The following is a 13,732-nucleotide window of genomic DNA, read 5'->3' on the forward strand; positions in this document are numbered from 1 at the left end:
TAACATAACATAACATAACATAACATAACATAACATAACATAACATAACATAACATAACATAACATAACATAACATAACATAACATAACACAACATAACACAACATAACATAACATAACATAAAATAACATATCATAACATAACATAACGTGCTGTTCAAGCAAGGTAACGACGCATGAGCAAGATAACGACGCATTTTTTGGTGCGTGCAGCCGGCTACATAAAATTATTAGACGTTATCACGTCAAAAAATAATAATAACATTAAAACAACAGGTATTATTAACAAACTTGGTTTTATTTTAAATTCTTCAAGTAAATCAAATTAATAATAATCAATAAGAAGGCATATGCAAATACAAATACGTGAATTTATATATGTACATATGCGCATATACATACATATGTATATACGCTCACTTAAGTAGGAGAGAGCAAGATGTCGAACGTTGCCGTTCGTTTGCTTTGTTTGCTTTGTCGTTCGTTCCGCGCTTTCGCTTGCAGTTCATTCAAGGTAACGGCAATGAGCAAGGTGACAGCAATGAGCAAGGTAACGACATATGAGCAAGGTAACACTAATGAGCAAGGTAACGACACATTTTTTCGTGCGTGCAGCCGGCTAAATCGAATTATAAGACGTTATCACGTCAAAAGGTTTATTATAGTTTCATTACATTTTGTATTTAACAGTAGATCTTTATTCGTCTGCATATAAAAAAATTAATAAATTAAATCCATAATGTATATGTGATAACAAAACTAAATATTTCTGTTCATCATTATGATTGAATGTTTTTAGGATTCCATATCCGAATTGGAGCTATTATGATCTTCAGAAGGTAATTGCCATTGTCGGAAGCACTCTTCAGGACAAAGTGGAGGGTTATTTACACAGTTCTGACATCGATATGATGCAAATTTTATTACTTTTTGCCTGTAACAATATTTGTACTTGAACTTTGTTTTACGTTTGTAATTTAAAGGTGCCGAAATTTTTTCCTGATAGTGTGCATCTTGAAAATGCCTTGGCGGAGTGTATCTAACGTGTGTTGCCATTTTCAAGAAAAAAGTAACGACCATTTGAATTCTGTGATATTTTTAGTAGCATATTTATTAGATTGTCTCTAAAATCAAGGAAAGCAATATTTGAATCATTTATCTTCTTATAAATGTATGTAATACGAATTCCATACAGAAATATCTAATAGATGGAATATAACCTTCTTATACCAACGAATAAAGTTTTTAGGCAAGGAATAATATGATATCATTTGATCACATCTTGCTATGCCAGACACATTTTTTTTCGAGATACCATATTTATTATGCACGTCAATTAATTTGGGATGGTTTTTCGTGGTGATACAAAGCACATCTCGCTTGTCTTTCCACTTACTAATATAGACGTTGCCTTATCTTCTCCATACATGTTCTCCTATTTTTTTTTTGACGTGATAACGTCTTATAATTCGATTTAACAGGCTGCACGCACGAAAAAATGTGTCGTTACCTTGCTCATTAGTGTTACCTTGCTCATTGCCGTTACCTTGAATGAACTGCAAGCGAAAGCGCGGAACGAACGACAATGCAAACAAAGCAAACGAACGGCAACGTTCGACATCTTGCTCTCTCCTACTTAAGTGAGCGTATATGTGTATGTATATGCGCATATGTACATATATAATATAAATTCACGTATTTGTATTTGCATATTCCTTCTTATTGATTATTATTAATTTGATTTACTTCAAGAATTTAAAATAAAACCAAATTTGTTAATAATACCTGTTGTTTTAATGTTATTATTATTTTTTGACGTGATAACGTCTTATAATTCTATGTAGCCGGCTGCACGCACCAAAAAATGCGTCGTTACCTTGCTTGAACAGCATGTTATGTTATGTTATGATATGTTATGTTATGTTATGTTATGTTATGTTATGTTATGTTATGTTATGTTATGTTATGTTATGTTATGTTATGTTATGTTATGTTATGTTATGTTATGTTATGTTATGTTATGTTATGTTATGTTATGTTATGTTATGTTATGTTATGTTATCTTATGTTATGTTATGTTATGTTATGTTATGTTATGTTATGTTATGTTATGTTATGTTATGTTATGTTATGTTATGTTATGTTATGTTATGTTATGTTATGTTATGTTATGTTATGTTATGTTGTGTTGTGTTGTGTTGTGTTATGTCATGTTATGTTATGTTATGTTATGTTATGTTAAAGTATATGTTATGTTAATGTTAACTCATTCTCTATATCCATACAAAATATGTATCAAACAAATAAAATTAAAATTTTCTTTTGAAAAATGCAACCATTCAATCAGTATTTTCTTATGACGTTATCACGTTAAACTATCGTCAGTAAACCGACTTTACAGACAACCTCTTTTTTTTGCATTACGACTTTCGGACTCATTTTGCGATTGGTACCTAAGGTTCCAGTGGTACGAGTTTTAAAACTAAATAATCGATTGCTCAGTCCAACACTATTATATAAGTTAACCATAAATAATGAATGGCCCTTCGATAAATATGGTTCCATTAGTCTCACAACCACAGAATCCACTACAGATAAGGAAGACCCCTCATGTGTTACTTTGCCTTTATATGTATATGTCTATATTGAGAGCATAGCCATCATGTGTACAAAGCTCATAGGATTTAATTTCGTTCTTACTTTTCTTTGATTTTATAAATTGCCGAAAACTTACTTTTCCTTGATGCAGCATCATAGATTCATCTAACGATACATTTTTTCCAGGTTTGTATGCGGTTTGAATCGAACTATTAGAAGCTTCAAAAGTTCGGAAATCTTAGATACCCTGTCATTATTTGGTACGGATTCACAATATAAGCAACGCAAGACTGCGCCCGGTCATAGATGCCCCGAAAATTGGATGATAATAAAAGGGATTGTTAGACCAATTTGAATGAATTTTAGGTGTCTTTATTTCAGCCTGCAACAAACAAAGGCCAAATAATATCTCCATTTCTTGAAAATTTGTGTCTGTGAAACTCTTTATCGGGCAATTTCTGGTATGTGGACGTGATAGTGACAGCAAATTTTTCCCATATTCATTTGTGCAACTAACAATTAAATGCAGACCAAATTTTACCGAAAATCTCTTTCGGAGTTTTACAATTTGTTAGATCATCAGCTATACCCATTGGAGACCAATCAAAATGAAAGTCTTGTATTTCTGCGGTATCTTCATTCCGCTAGGTAGTTGTCCTAGTTTATGCCGTTAGATTCTTCTGATTTAGAAGATGATGATGTTAATAAATCCATATGGTCTGACGAAAATATATTAGGGGTACATTCTCTTGAGTTTTTGCTGAATTATTAATATTGTATCACAAAAGTCTCCATAAATTTATTGATTTAATTTCCAATTATTTCTGTAATACATTTACATACATATATCTTGATCTGAATCAGTATCATCAAATAATCTCAAAATTGGCGTAGGCTTCTACGTGAATTCATTTTTCAAAAAAGTTATACGATAATTCAAAAAACTGATGTTTTCACTTTAATCTGAAATGTCTAACTGAATCAGATAATAAGCATTTGGAAATTTGGCTTAAGGAAATTTGTAAATATACGAAGAAAAAATAAAATAATATGAAAGTACTTAATAAATCAATTGGTCATTACTTTTAAATATATATTAATTACAAAAACTTAAGGTTACATGAAATTAAATGAACAAAAATTGGCTTTAGAATTTGAATGCTGTAGCATTCACGTCATTTTGCATCACTATAAAAATGAATGCTATAGCATTCACGTCCGCGAACGTGTTAAGACTTCATATGCGAATTCTTCTACTCGTAAAACATTCTATGTGCAAGAATTTAGCCCCTGAAACAACTATGTTCTGGAATGGACTTCGGCATACTCAACATGGGTCTGACACATGACTCATCTAGCAACCTCCTCTTTTTGCTCCAACCCTGATCACTGATCTAAGCAAGGATCTGTAACCTGCTACAGTAATAACAACAACAGCTTTTCGTACAAAAAAACATCAACATTTAATATTAACAACTAATTCTACCATTATATTTAGTATATACTATCGATAAAGTAAATTGCTTCACTATCACTGCCACATATAATACTCGAGCCACTAGCATCAAAAGTATTGACAGATTTGCGTAAATTGGATATTAATGATGTGACATTGATGCGACTCTTTGCACGCTCACCATTCAACCAAGGATTGACATTTTCTGCACCGATTGGTTCTATATCAGAAATACTTATACTTGATTGCTGCTTCCACAACCATAACTCTCCATTTTCAGCAGCAGTAAAGAGTTTGGAAGGTTCTCTGGGATGAAAACCTATTTCAGTTATTGCGCTTGTGTGTGCACTTAGGTAAGACGCTGGAAAGCCGGGTTGACGAAGATCCCATACAGTTATGGAGCCTTCCTCTGATCCGGCTAGCACAATATGTGGCTGTGTGGGATGTGAGGTGAGAGCCGATACATAATTGGATCGTTTTTCTTCCTCACAAGATGTCATAAAAGCTGTTATGGCCACTTCATCGGCTGCAGCACGTACATCAAACAAACGTATAACGCCCATACGATTTGCCGTAAGCACTTCACGCGGATTTACATATTTTAAAGCAGTAAGTGATATACTATCCGCTTCGATAGAGCGTAGCACTTTTCGAATGTCATTAGCATCGACTATATTTAAGCGACCATCTTCGCCAACTGTGGCAATATCTTTTTCGAATACCGAGATAGCCGTGCAGGGCGCCGCAGTACCACTGGCATTGAATTTGTGTAACACATCACTTTGGACTTTCTGCTGCAAGAGATCATCTTCTACGGCGCGTTTTATTTGCAGTATTGTTATGCGACCTATGGATGTTTACAGTATTTAATAAAATTGTATGTTTGGTAATTCATTGAAGGACGGCCTACCATCAGCGCAGCTAACGACAGGCAAATCATTTGTAATGAATTCCACACCCGTAATGTCACTATTGAAAGCTTGTTTGTCACTGCAGCGCGGCACAAAATCACTGTAGTCATCCGCGTATTGGTTCTGTTGTAAGCGCCATAGACGAACAAAGTTTGTAGGCATCTCCCAGCTGCCAGTTAGAAAACGTTCGGTTGCTTCCAATTTTTCGGGCAGCCAGCGTATTTTTGAGATTTTCTCCGAAACGAAGAAAGTGTTCACTCTTGTGTTCATATCAGTTTTTTTTTTATTAAAAATAGTATCTTAGAAAATTAGAAACCACAATTGATTAACAATTTTAGGCCGGTATAATTTGAGGTTAAACTAGGAATAATTAAACAATATTTCAGGGTTGCAATCCATTCCCATCAAATATCTGTTCTTGGCAGTGCTGCCGTTGAAATTTCACCGAGGCACGGCAACAAAACAAAAAAAAATGTGTGGAACATATCTACAACTGGTAGCGTTAAACTACCTAAAACCCAAATATGTTAGCAATTAAGCCATATGTAAAACATATTAATACACATTTTTCTATTAATTAAAAACTTTTATTACTGTTAGTTATTTTCTTCAATAACTAAATCTCTTCTATTCGTCATTTCCCCGCTCTTTATCTATATGCTCTGCTTGCATCCATTTTATTTAGTTTTTACTTTGACGTTTTTCTTTACACTCATAAAAATAATGATCTATTACACAGAAAACACAGTGTTGTTTGTCTAAAGGTATGATTATTATCTAGGATTATTTTATAATCTCAGATAATCTCAGACGTATTATTAAACTCGGTGAAAATGATTAAAACCAATATGCAATATTAATATTTCCAACTAAGTGTGAACATTATCATATTGTGCGGTATGGAAATAATATAAAAAGAATGCTTTGGAAAAATCGTTGGCATATAAAAATTCCCCATGTACATACATTTTTTTGTGAAATAAGTGTACATATTTTTCACTTTGCTTTGTGAAATTGATATACGAGTATTAGTTTGTTTTTCTTTTACATTAGTAATAACTTTTCTACCGCAATTTAACTGTTGTTTAATAATTTCTGATTAGGAATCAATTTAAAATAATATATGACTTCGTAGGCGATGGGTACAGTTAAAAACCAATATATAGAATTCTACCGTCCGTCAACACTAAATCCATTGTTTGGCGCAGTTATGGTAAATGTAGGGAAAATTCCCTACATGTAGGGACTTTTGTCGAAATATGTGGGTGTAAGGAAAAGGAGGACAGATTTTGTTAAATTCTGCAAATATAAGGAATTTTCTATTGTAGAAGAGCAGAAAAAAATTTAAAATGGCGGGAAAAATTAGAAAAGTTCATTTAAAATAAAAATCCGCAGTAAGGTTTCATGCCAGATTTTTTTTCTTTATGGCAGAATACTTTTAAAAGCGTTAATACGGCAACATGGCCGTTTTTTTCTTCGTTAACGCTAACGCGATTTTTTCTTCGCGCGAATATTGTTAGTTTTCTGGTGCTTTTCACTTTTGAAGTAAGTTTTCAATTAATTTCGTTTTAGCTTTTTTTATATTTAAAATGCATATCTATATATATAAAAAGAAGTTACATTTCCTTGGTAATCTTATAACTCAAGAACCGCCGAACCGATTGGCACACAAATTTTAGAGTTCTTTTCTATCTTTAAGGAGGTGGTTTGTGTGAAGTTTTATTGAAATCGGTGCAGCCGTTCCTGAGTTAAGACATTTTATGTGAGTAATGGTTTCCTCTCATACGAAATGCCTATATGGGAAAAACAACAACAAATACACAGCCGCTTATGAGCGTTTCTGTTGTACTGTTGTGGTTGTAAGTGTATTATGTTAATATTAATTTTGGACGAAAATATAATAAAACTGGAGCATTCAAGGAACTGGAAAAACATTTTTAACTTTATTTATTTTAGCATAATTTATTTAGCGTAAAAAATTGAAATGGAAATTAAAGAATCAAAGTTTAATTACAAGTTTTTATCGGCTCTTTCACCTTACCTGTATATAGGTGACCACCACAATCAAATTTTAAAAAAGTACAGAAAAGGCTATTGTGACATCTTTAGAAAGTATGTTGAATGAAAAAAATCAACTAATTTAACTGTTTAAACATTTTACGAGTTCTATAAAGAAAACTTATTTAATATGAAAAATTTCTTGCGATATAAAAAAAACATTTTATGTATGGTGGTGCGAAGCCCACTGGGAAATGCTAAAAATAGATTAAAAAAAATTTTAAGATTTTTATACCAAGTTGAAGTGAATTTTTTTTTTATAGAAAGGCATTTTTTTCTTTAAAACCTCCAAAAAGTTGAAATTTTGGAATTTCCCTCAGTTTTCTTAGTTCATCTAGAAGAAAAAATCATGATAATTAGAAATCCATTTGAATCTTTTGCTTTAGATAATAATTACGAGCTGTATCTTGTACGCCAGTTGGAAACTCCAGCATTGCAGCGCTCTACTAATATCTATGTTAAACATTTTTTTCAACTTATTTTAACCAGTACAAACATTTTTTATACTTTAAATGTTCATTAAAAGATAGAAAAAACTGTGCAGTGCTAAATTAATGTTTTCCTTAAAAACAAAAATCGCAAAGAGATGCAATTTTTAGACCTCATAAACCAGGCTTCCCCCTTAATTGAGGCAGGTTAGAATTTTTATGGAAATTCTATGTTTTAGTTTAAATGCATTTAACTCAATTTGAATTTATTTAAATTGTTTAGCTAATCTAGTATATATATATGAGTTCCCCCTCTTCGACTGACTCTTCGGAGGAACACCAGAAAAAACAAAGCAAGTATCGGAAGCAAAAGTTCAATAACAAGTGGCTTGACGACGACAATTTTAGTGGCTGGTTGGAAGCTGTGGCTTACGATCCATTCAAATGCAAATGCGCTGCGTGCGACAAAGTTTTAAACTGCGGCAAATCTGATTTTCAGAAGTACGCCGAATCAGAAATGCACCAAAAAAATAAGAAGGCAATAAAGAAGACACCTAAAATAAACAGATTTTTTTTTTAAAGAGTATCTAAACCAAATGGTTCCAGAAACTTCGAATTAAGACTTAGCATGTTCTTCGCTGAGCATAATGTCGCGCTCCAAGTGGTGAACCATTTAATCCCACTCTTAAACGAAACCGTGCCGGATTCTGCCTTGCTTTAAACAGAAAATGAAAAAGTCTAATTTTTAGAATTTTTCCTGAATTTTTCCTTACATATGTGTTTCTAATATAATAAATATGTGTATTTATATATATTTAAAATAAAACTTGTTTTTATTATAAAGTATCAAAATAGCACCAAGTCCAAAACTTAAGCAAATAATTAAATTTTGACGTTGCAAGTTTCTCATTATAGTGTAAACACAGAAGAAACAATGTAGGGAATTGTGTAGGGAAAATTTTTTGTAAGCGTAGGAAAAGTAGGGAATTTTTTTGGGCTGTATAGGGATTTTTCATCACCATCACTGGTTTGGCGGGCAAATTGGCAGCTGATTTCGCTTGAACATGTAAAAGTTTTGATTTGTTTTCATCAACAGAATAGACAGTTAAAGTATCTTATTCAATTGTAATAACGTTTAAATATAAGTGAATTCTTACTGATATGATTAAGCAGCGTAGAAAAAGAAATGAGGACGATGTAAATACTTGTGGATTACCACTTGATTTGGAGTATTCTTGCATAGCTCATTATTTTACATTTTCAGGACATGGCATCTGCACCATTGGACAAGGAAAACAAAAATCAAGATGAAAATCCACCAAAGCGACGTAGCGAACGTTTGACACGTAATACGCGCTCCATGGCTGAGGATGATATTGTTATACCTGAGGAAATAGAAATCAAACGCAAGTTGCCCTTCATAAAGTACAAAGGCAAAATAAAATACTTTACTGAAGGACACGAAATAGCCGAAGCATCGGATTCAATATTGTAAGTGGCAATGATGGCAAATTTCTGTTAGATGTTAATGAATTTTCTACCCCTCATTATAGTCAATGGGTGGAAAAGCAGCTACACACGGAGTTGGTGCCCATGGCGTTTGATATGGAGTGGCCTTTTTCATTTCAAACTGGACCCGGTAAATCCGCCGTAATACAAATATGCGTAGAAGAGCACTGTTGCTACGTTTTCCATCTGACCTACTTGAAGCGTTTGCCTGCTGCGCTAGTAGCATTGCTAAAACACCCAAAAGTGCGACTACATGGAGTAAATATAAAAAGGTAAAACAAATTATATGCAATGTACGATTTCGAAAATAAATTTCATGTATGCCCTTTATTTGCAGTGATTTTCGCAAGTTGGCGCGTGACTTTCCAGAGGTTAATGCGGATCATCTTATCGAGAAGTGTATCGACTTGGGTGTATGGTGCAATCAAGTGTGCCAAACAGGTGGGCGTTGGAGTCTAGATCGCTTGGCAAATTACGTTGTAAGTTAATACAGTATATCATAGATTACAAAATGCAGTTTTGAGGAAATGTAATGATTTATTTTTAAAAGCCTTTTTTTATTTATTTTTTGATATATTTAATATTATCAATTATATTCTTTTACCTCAGGTCAATCAAGCTGTAGACAAGAACAAAAAAGTACGAATGAGTAAATGGCATGTCGTACCACTCGATGAGAATCAGCTGTTATACGCATCCATTGATGTTTATGTAAGAGAAAATGTGGTTTACATAGCATCTTTACATGTGTACATCTTATAATATTCTATTATTTAGATTGGGCAAGTTATTTACCGTGAGTTGGAGAAACGCGAACAAACTAAACTTAAGAACGAACTAGAGTTTAAAGAAACAAATGGAGAAGCTGCTTTTAAAGCTATTAAGACGTTAGGGGAGACTTTTCTAAATAAAACTGATGAAATCGGAAAGTCCGAGTCGGCAGAGGAAAACCCTAAAACAAAAGAGAAACCTCAAATGAAAAGAGATATTATAGAAAAATTAATAAGCCATTAATCTTAATGTTAAAAATATTTTTTCTTCCCAAACATATTTTGGACATTGTGTGGATGGTGCGATTTAAATTATATTGATTCGTTTTATTTTTACCATCCACTTAAGGGGTAGTATGGTTAATTCGGTGTAAAACAAGCATATTTTTCGAAATTTTTTTTGTCGACACAGTTGATTTATTCAAAATTTTAAAATTACTTCATTATAAAGTCATATTTAAAGAATATTGTGTGAAATTTTCATTGATTTTTATGGAGAAATGAGTTGGTGGCAGCGAATCTTCGCGGACGTCTCATAAAAAAGTTTTATTGCGGTGTCCCTCAGAACTCATTACTGGATCAACTAAAATCAAAAAACTAAATTGATTTCATCAGCTAATAAAGTTTCGCAGGTAACAACGTCGAATTTTTTTTTTTTAATTTTTTAAAGCGCTTTGAAGTCAAAACACCGATTTTTCATAAAAAAACTTGAAAACTTTGTTGTTTTAAAATATGACAAAATTAAAAAAAAAAAAAAAACTCGACGTCATTACCTCGTGAATAAAGTAAAGAAACAAAAAAACCAAATTTGAAAAGAATCGGTGCAGTAGATATGAATCTACAGTGGACACCGACCGTAAAAAAGGCAAGTGTGAGAAAAACGCGTTTAAAGACTTTCGGCAGCGTGAAATCCGGTTAGGTAGATACTTAATCCTTTGTGTCTTTGTCAATTTTACTCTAATGCACTTCAAACTTTATAGAATAATCTTAAAAAAAAAAAAAAAAATGAAAAAAAATACCATACTACCCCCTTAATTCTTAATAAGAAAAATGCTCCTATTTGCTTAAATGATCAAAATATGTATACATTATATTTTTCCATTTTGTATCCATTAATAAAGGAAGTTTGTAACTGCACAAACCTGAAACATTTATTATTAACTTAAATTTTGAACGGCTGGACGCCGCAGTGATATCGCCTCGATGCGTCGTTTAAGCCCTTGATTATCGAGATCGATCTGTCGTTGCTTCTTTTTACGGTTGATGGCAGCGCTGGTGATTCGTGAGGTCGTAGGTAATGTAGCGAACTGATAATGCAAAAATTATATATATGGGCAGCAGTTTAGTCAATAATATCTTATAACGTTTTTAGATTAAAGATAGAATAATCAACAGAACACTTTCAAGCGTCTTTAATATAATTTTTTCTAAAAAATTGATTATTATACCACAAAAAATGGCTGGCACTCACTTTTTTTGGTTTCGGCGCTATCGACTGATAGGTTGGCTTCTGTGAGAGTATTTTTCGGAGCAAAATGTGATTGTGACGCTCGATTTCGCGCATTCGATCATTGGAGAAGCTCCAACTTTTTCGTTGACAAGCCCGCATTCTACAAATGTGAGCAAAAATATGAAAATACTAGTAAAACACACTCCGTTACCACTCACTTCAATTTCTCATTCGAACCATTCGCCTTCAAAAAGTTCAAATGGAATGCATAATCATCTGAATTGAAACTAGTCGGCGTTTCACTAGTAATATGCACCTCAATACTTGGTTCATATTCAACAAACTCCTTATCCGTCTCCGTTGGCGCGTATTCATCATCGTTTTCGGTGTCGGAAATGTTTTCCGAATTTGTGTGGCATTTTTTAATCGACGGTATGTTTAATTCGATGGTTTGCGCTTTTAATGGCTCTTTCAGTGGTTCAATTGACATATCCGGTTGTAACAATTTGTTCACCACCAAAATATCATCACCTTCTATTACGCCTGCAGTTGACACCTCATTTTGAGCGCAACTCAAATGGGTAAATTTCTCCAGCAATTCACCTTCATTTTCATCCGCTGTCAATCTTGATTTCGCATCGCCATTGTCCGAGATTTCGTCCACAACGCAATCATCGCTAGCGTAGGATGGAAAATTTGGTATTTCTAGAATAGCTAGTGATTCAACAGGCATTCTCATGCCTCCCTTCATTCGTGCCGAGCTGCCCCTGCGTGAATCCACTGCTGTTCTATGGGTTTCCATGGCGTCATCCATGCACATGGGTTCTGTATTGATTTCGGCAATAGTTTCACTAACAACAACATCCTGATCATCTTCTGAAGAACTATCAAAGGGCAAATAGTTATTTTTCTGATAGGAGTTTTTGCGTCCATTGAATCCATTTTGCGCATAGGTATACAGCTGCAACACACAATATTTTGAGATTTTTTATTTTTGCACGTCTGTACATGAACTTACGTTATTTTGGGTTGATACTACTGCCGCTTCGTCCTCACTCTCACTTTCCGTTTCTGAAATTTCAGGAATCTCGTCCGTGTCGTTCTCAAAGGATTCGTTCGCATATTTATCTTCATCTGAATTCAATTCAATAGACATATTCGTTTAATTTGTTAATATTTTCTCAGTTTATTTTTATAACATTAAATAAACAAATGTGTTGAGTAAATTTTCAATTTTCGGAAAATTGAAAAATAGAAATTAAGCACATCAGTTATGAAATATACATATGTATGTGTGTATGTATATATGTAGCTTTGACAATTTCGTTTTTGAAAACAAATAAGTTGCTTGTAAGTTGGCGGTGCGCAAAGGCGTGTTTCCTGCTTAGTGCAATGGGCGACTGACTACCTATCTTACCAGTGAATATTTGGCAGCGTAATGTAGGTTATAGTAAATATTGTAATAATAATCGAGAGGGGAGGAGTGGCGTTTTTTTGACAACGTGTGATGTTTGGTGGTGGTTTTTGAGCAAGTGTTTTTGATTTGTTCTTTTTTAAGTCCTACTACTTCCGCTGCCGGAACTGCACCTGGTGTGAAATCGAAGAAGTAAAATACATATTTTTCTTGTACAACGTTTTGTTTTTATACTCTCGCTACTCACGTTGTAATGGGCACCACAATTATATTCAAGTATACGAGTAAGCTGTCATAAAGGTACATACATATGTAGGAATATACACACATACTTAGGTATCTAGTAGTACAGGGTGGCCGGTGGCAGGATTAGGAATTAAAAGCTAAATTAAAAAAGAATTACTATTGAAAAAAGCAGATTTAATAACTATTACAAAGAAGACAAGCGCGGATTTTATCTTTTTAAGAATTAGTTTATCTAAATGCTGACCGTTACGTTACGGACACACCCTTCGAATCTAGCCCCCGTACTTTGTGGCACTCGCTGCCATTAACCATTAAAATGCAAAGTCTCTAAAATTTTCTTGAAGCGTTTTACTGGCATAACTTCAGCTATTTCATTCACACGAAATCCAGGATCCGATGACCAATATAAATCGATATGTGGAAGAATATGATAACCCATTATAATGAGAATGCTTAAAAAAGCACTAATTTCCTGTGTGTCAACAGGCTGCCAAATTTTTATATTTTGCTGCTCCGCATACAAATTTGTCTGAGTAACAATCAAATCGAAGACTTCATCACTAAAAAACTTTTTGAAATGCGCTACTGGACGTGCTCTCCTATTCAATAAATACCGAGGTTTTATTGTCACCTTGTCAAATTCATCGGGATCTGGCCTGGATGTCCAGAAAACCTTCCCCCATGACTCAACTTCACATTCAGATTCATCAGTCAATTCTTGTTCTAAGGGTGATGATGACTATACTATCAAAGGCTCTTCTGGCTGCGAATATCTAATTAAGAACATAGTGCTATTGTAGATGTACCTGACTCGGAAGAACTGTTAGGTGTAGAATTCAAATGAGTAGGAGAATTTTGTAAAAGGTCACTTGAATCATCAGGTGCTTGAAGTA

The 13,732-nt window shown here is 33.6% G+C and overlaps 3 protein-coding genes across 3 annotated transcripts; 1 reads left to right on the top strand and 2 right to left on the bottom strand.

Moving 5' to 3' along the window:
- Positions 1–3,732: 3,732 nt before the first annotated feature.
- On the bottom strand, positions 3,733–5,340 carry LOC129247909 (nucleoporin Nup43). Its single transcript, XM_054887278.1, has 2 exons — positions 4,964–5,340; positions 3,733–4,900 (listed from the first exon to the last, which is right to left on the bottom strand). Exons 1-2 carry the CDS (start codon positions 5,232–5,234, stop codon positions 4,092–4,094), a joined length of 1,080 nt encoding a protein of 359 aa, XP_054743253.1. The 5' UTR covers positions 5,235–5,340; the 3' UTR covers positions 3,733–4,091.
- A 3,150-nt stretch (positions 5,341–8,490) lies between these two features.
- LOC129248799 (3'-5' exonuclease) lies at positions 8,491–10,076 on the top strand. The gene is made up of 6 exons (XM_054888417.1): positions 8,491–8,647; positions 8,715–8,941; positions 9,004–9,231; positions 9,297–9,438; positions 9,569–9,670; positions 9,737–10,076. Exons 1-6 carry the CDS (start codon positions 8,612–8,614, stop codon positions 9,971–9,973), a joined length of 972 nt encoding a protein of 323 aa, XP_054744392.1. The 5' UTR covers positions 8,491–8,611; the 3' UTR covers positions 9,974–10,076.
- A 712-nt stretch (positions 10,077–10,788) lies between these two features.
- Positions 10,789–12,460, bottom strand: LOC129253235 (protein hemingway). The gene is made up of 4 exons (XM_054891529.1): positions 12,198–12,460; positions 11,398–12,140; positions 11,201–11,339; positions 10,789–11,036 (listed from the first exon to the last, which is right to left on the bottom strand). The coding sequence occupies exons 1-4, from the start codon at positions 12,333–12,335 to the stop codon at positions 10,887–10,889; spliced, it is 1,170 nt and encodes a 389-aa protein (XP_054747504.1). The 5' UTR covers positions 12,336–12,460; the 3' UTR covers positions 10,789–10,886.
- Between the last annotated feature and the right edge of the window lie 1,272 nt (positions 12,461–13,732).

Source organism: Anastrepha obliqua, chromosome 1, assembly GCF_027943255.1.
Source record: "Anastrepha obliqua isolate idAnaObli1 chromosome 1, idAnaObli1_1.0, whole genome shotgun sequence".
Lineage (NCBI taxonomy): Eukaryota > Metazoa > Arthropoda > Insecta > Diptera > Tephritidae > Anastrepha > Anastrepha obliqua.

Coding starts and splice junctions, on each gene's coding strand:
- LOC129248799 (XM_054888417.1), top strand. CDS start 8,612: ATGATTAAGCAGCGTAGAAAAAGAAATGAGGACGAT. Junction 8,942..9,003: donor GAAGCATCGGATTCAATATT/GTAAGTGGCAAT, acceptor CCCTCATTATAG/TCAATGGGTGGAAAAGCAGC. Junction 9,671..9,736: donor ACGCATCCATTGATGTTTAT/GTAAGAGAAAAT, acceptor TCTATTATTTAG/ATTGGGCAAGTTATTTACCG.
- LOC129247909 (XM_054887278.1), bottom strand. CDS start 5,234: ATGAACACAAGAGTGAACACTTTCTTCGTTTCGGAGAAAATCTCAAAA. Junction 4,901..4,963: donor TGTCGTTAGCTGCGCTGATG/GTAGGCCGTCCT, acceptor AAACATCCATAG/GTCGCATAACAATACTGCAA.
- LOC129253235 (XM_054891529.1), bottom strand. CDS start 12,335: ATGTCTATTGAATTGAATTCAGATGAAGATAAATATGCGAACGAATCC. Junction 12,141..12,197: donor TAGTATCAACCCAAAATAAC/GTAAGTTCATGT, acceptor TGTGTGTTGCAG/CTGTATACCTATGCGCAAAA. Junction 11,037..11,200: donor TAGCGCCGAAACCAAAAAAA/GTGAGTGCCAGC, acceptor TTGCATTATCAG/TTCGCTACATTACCTACGAC.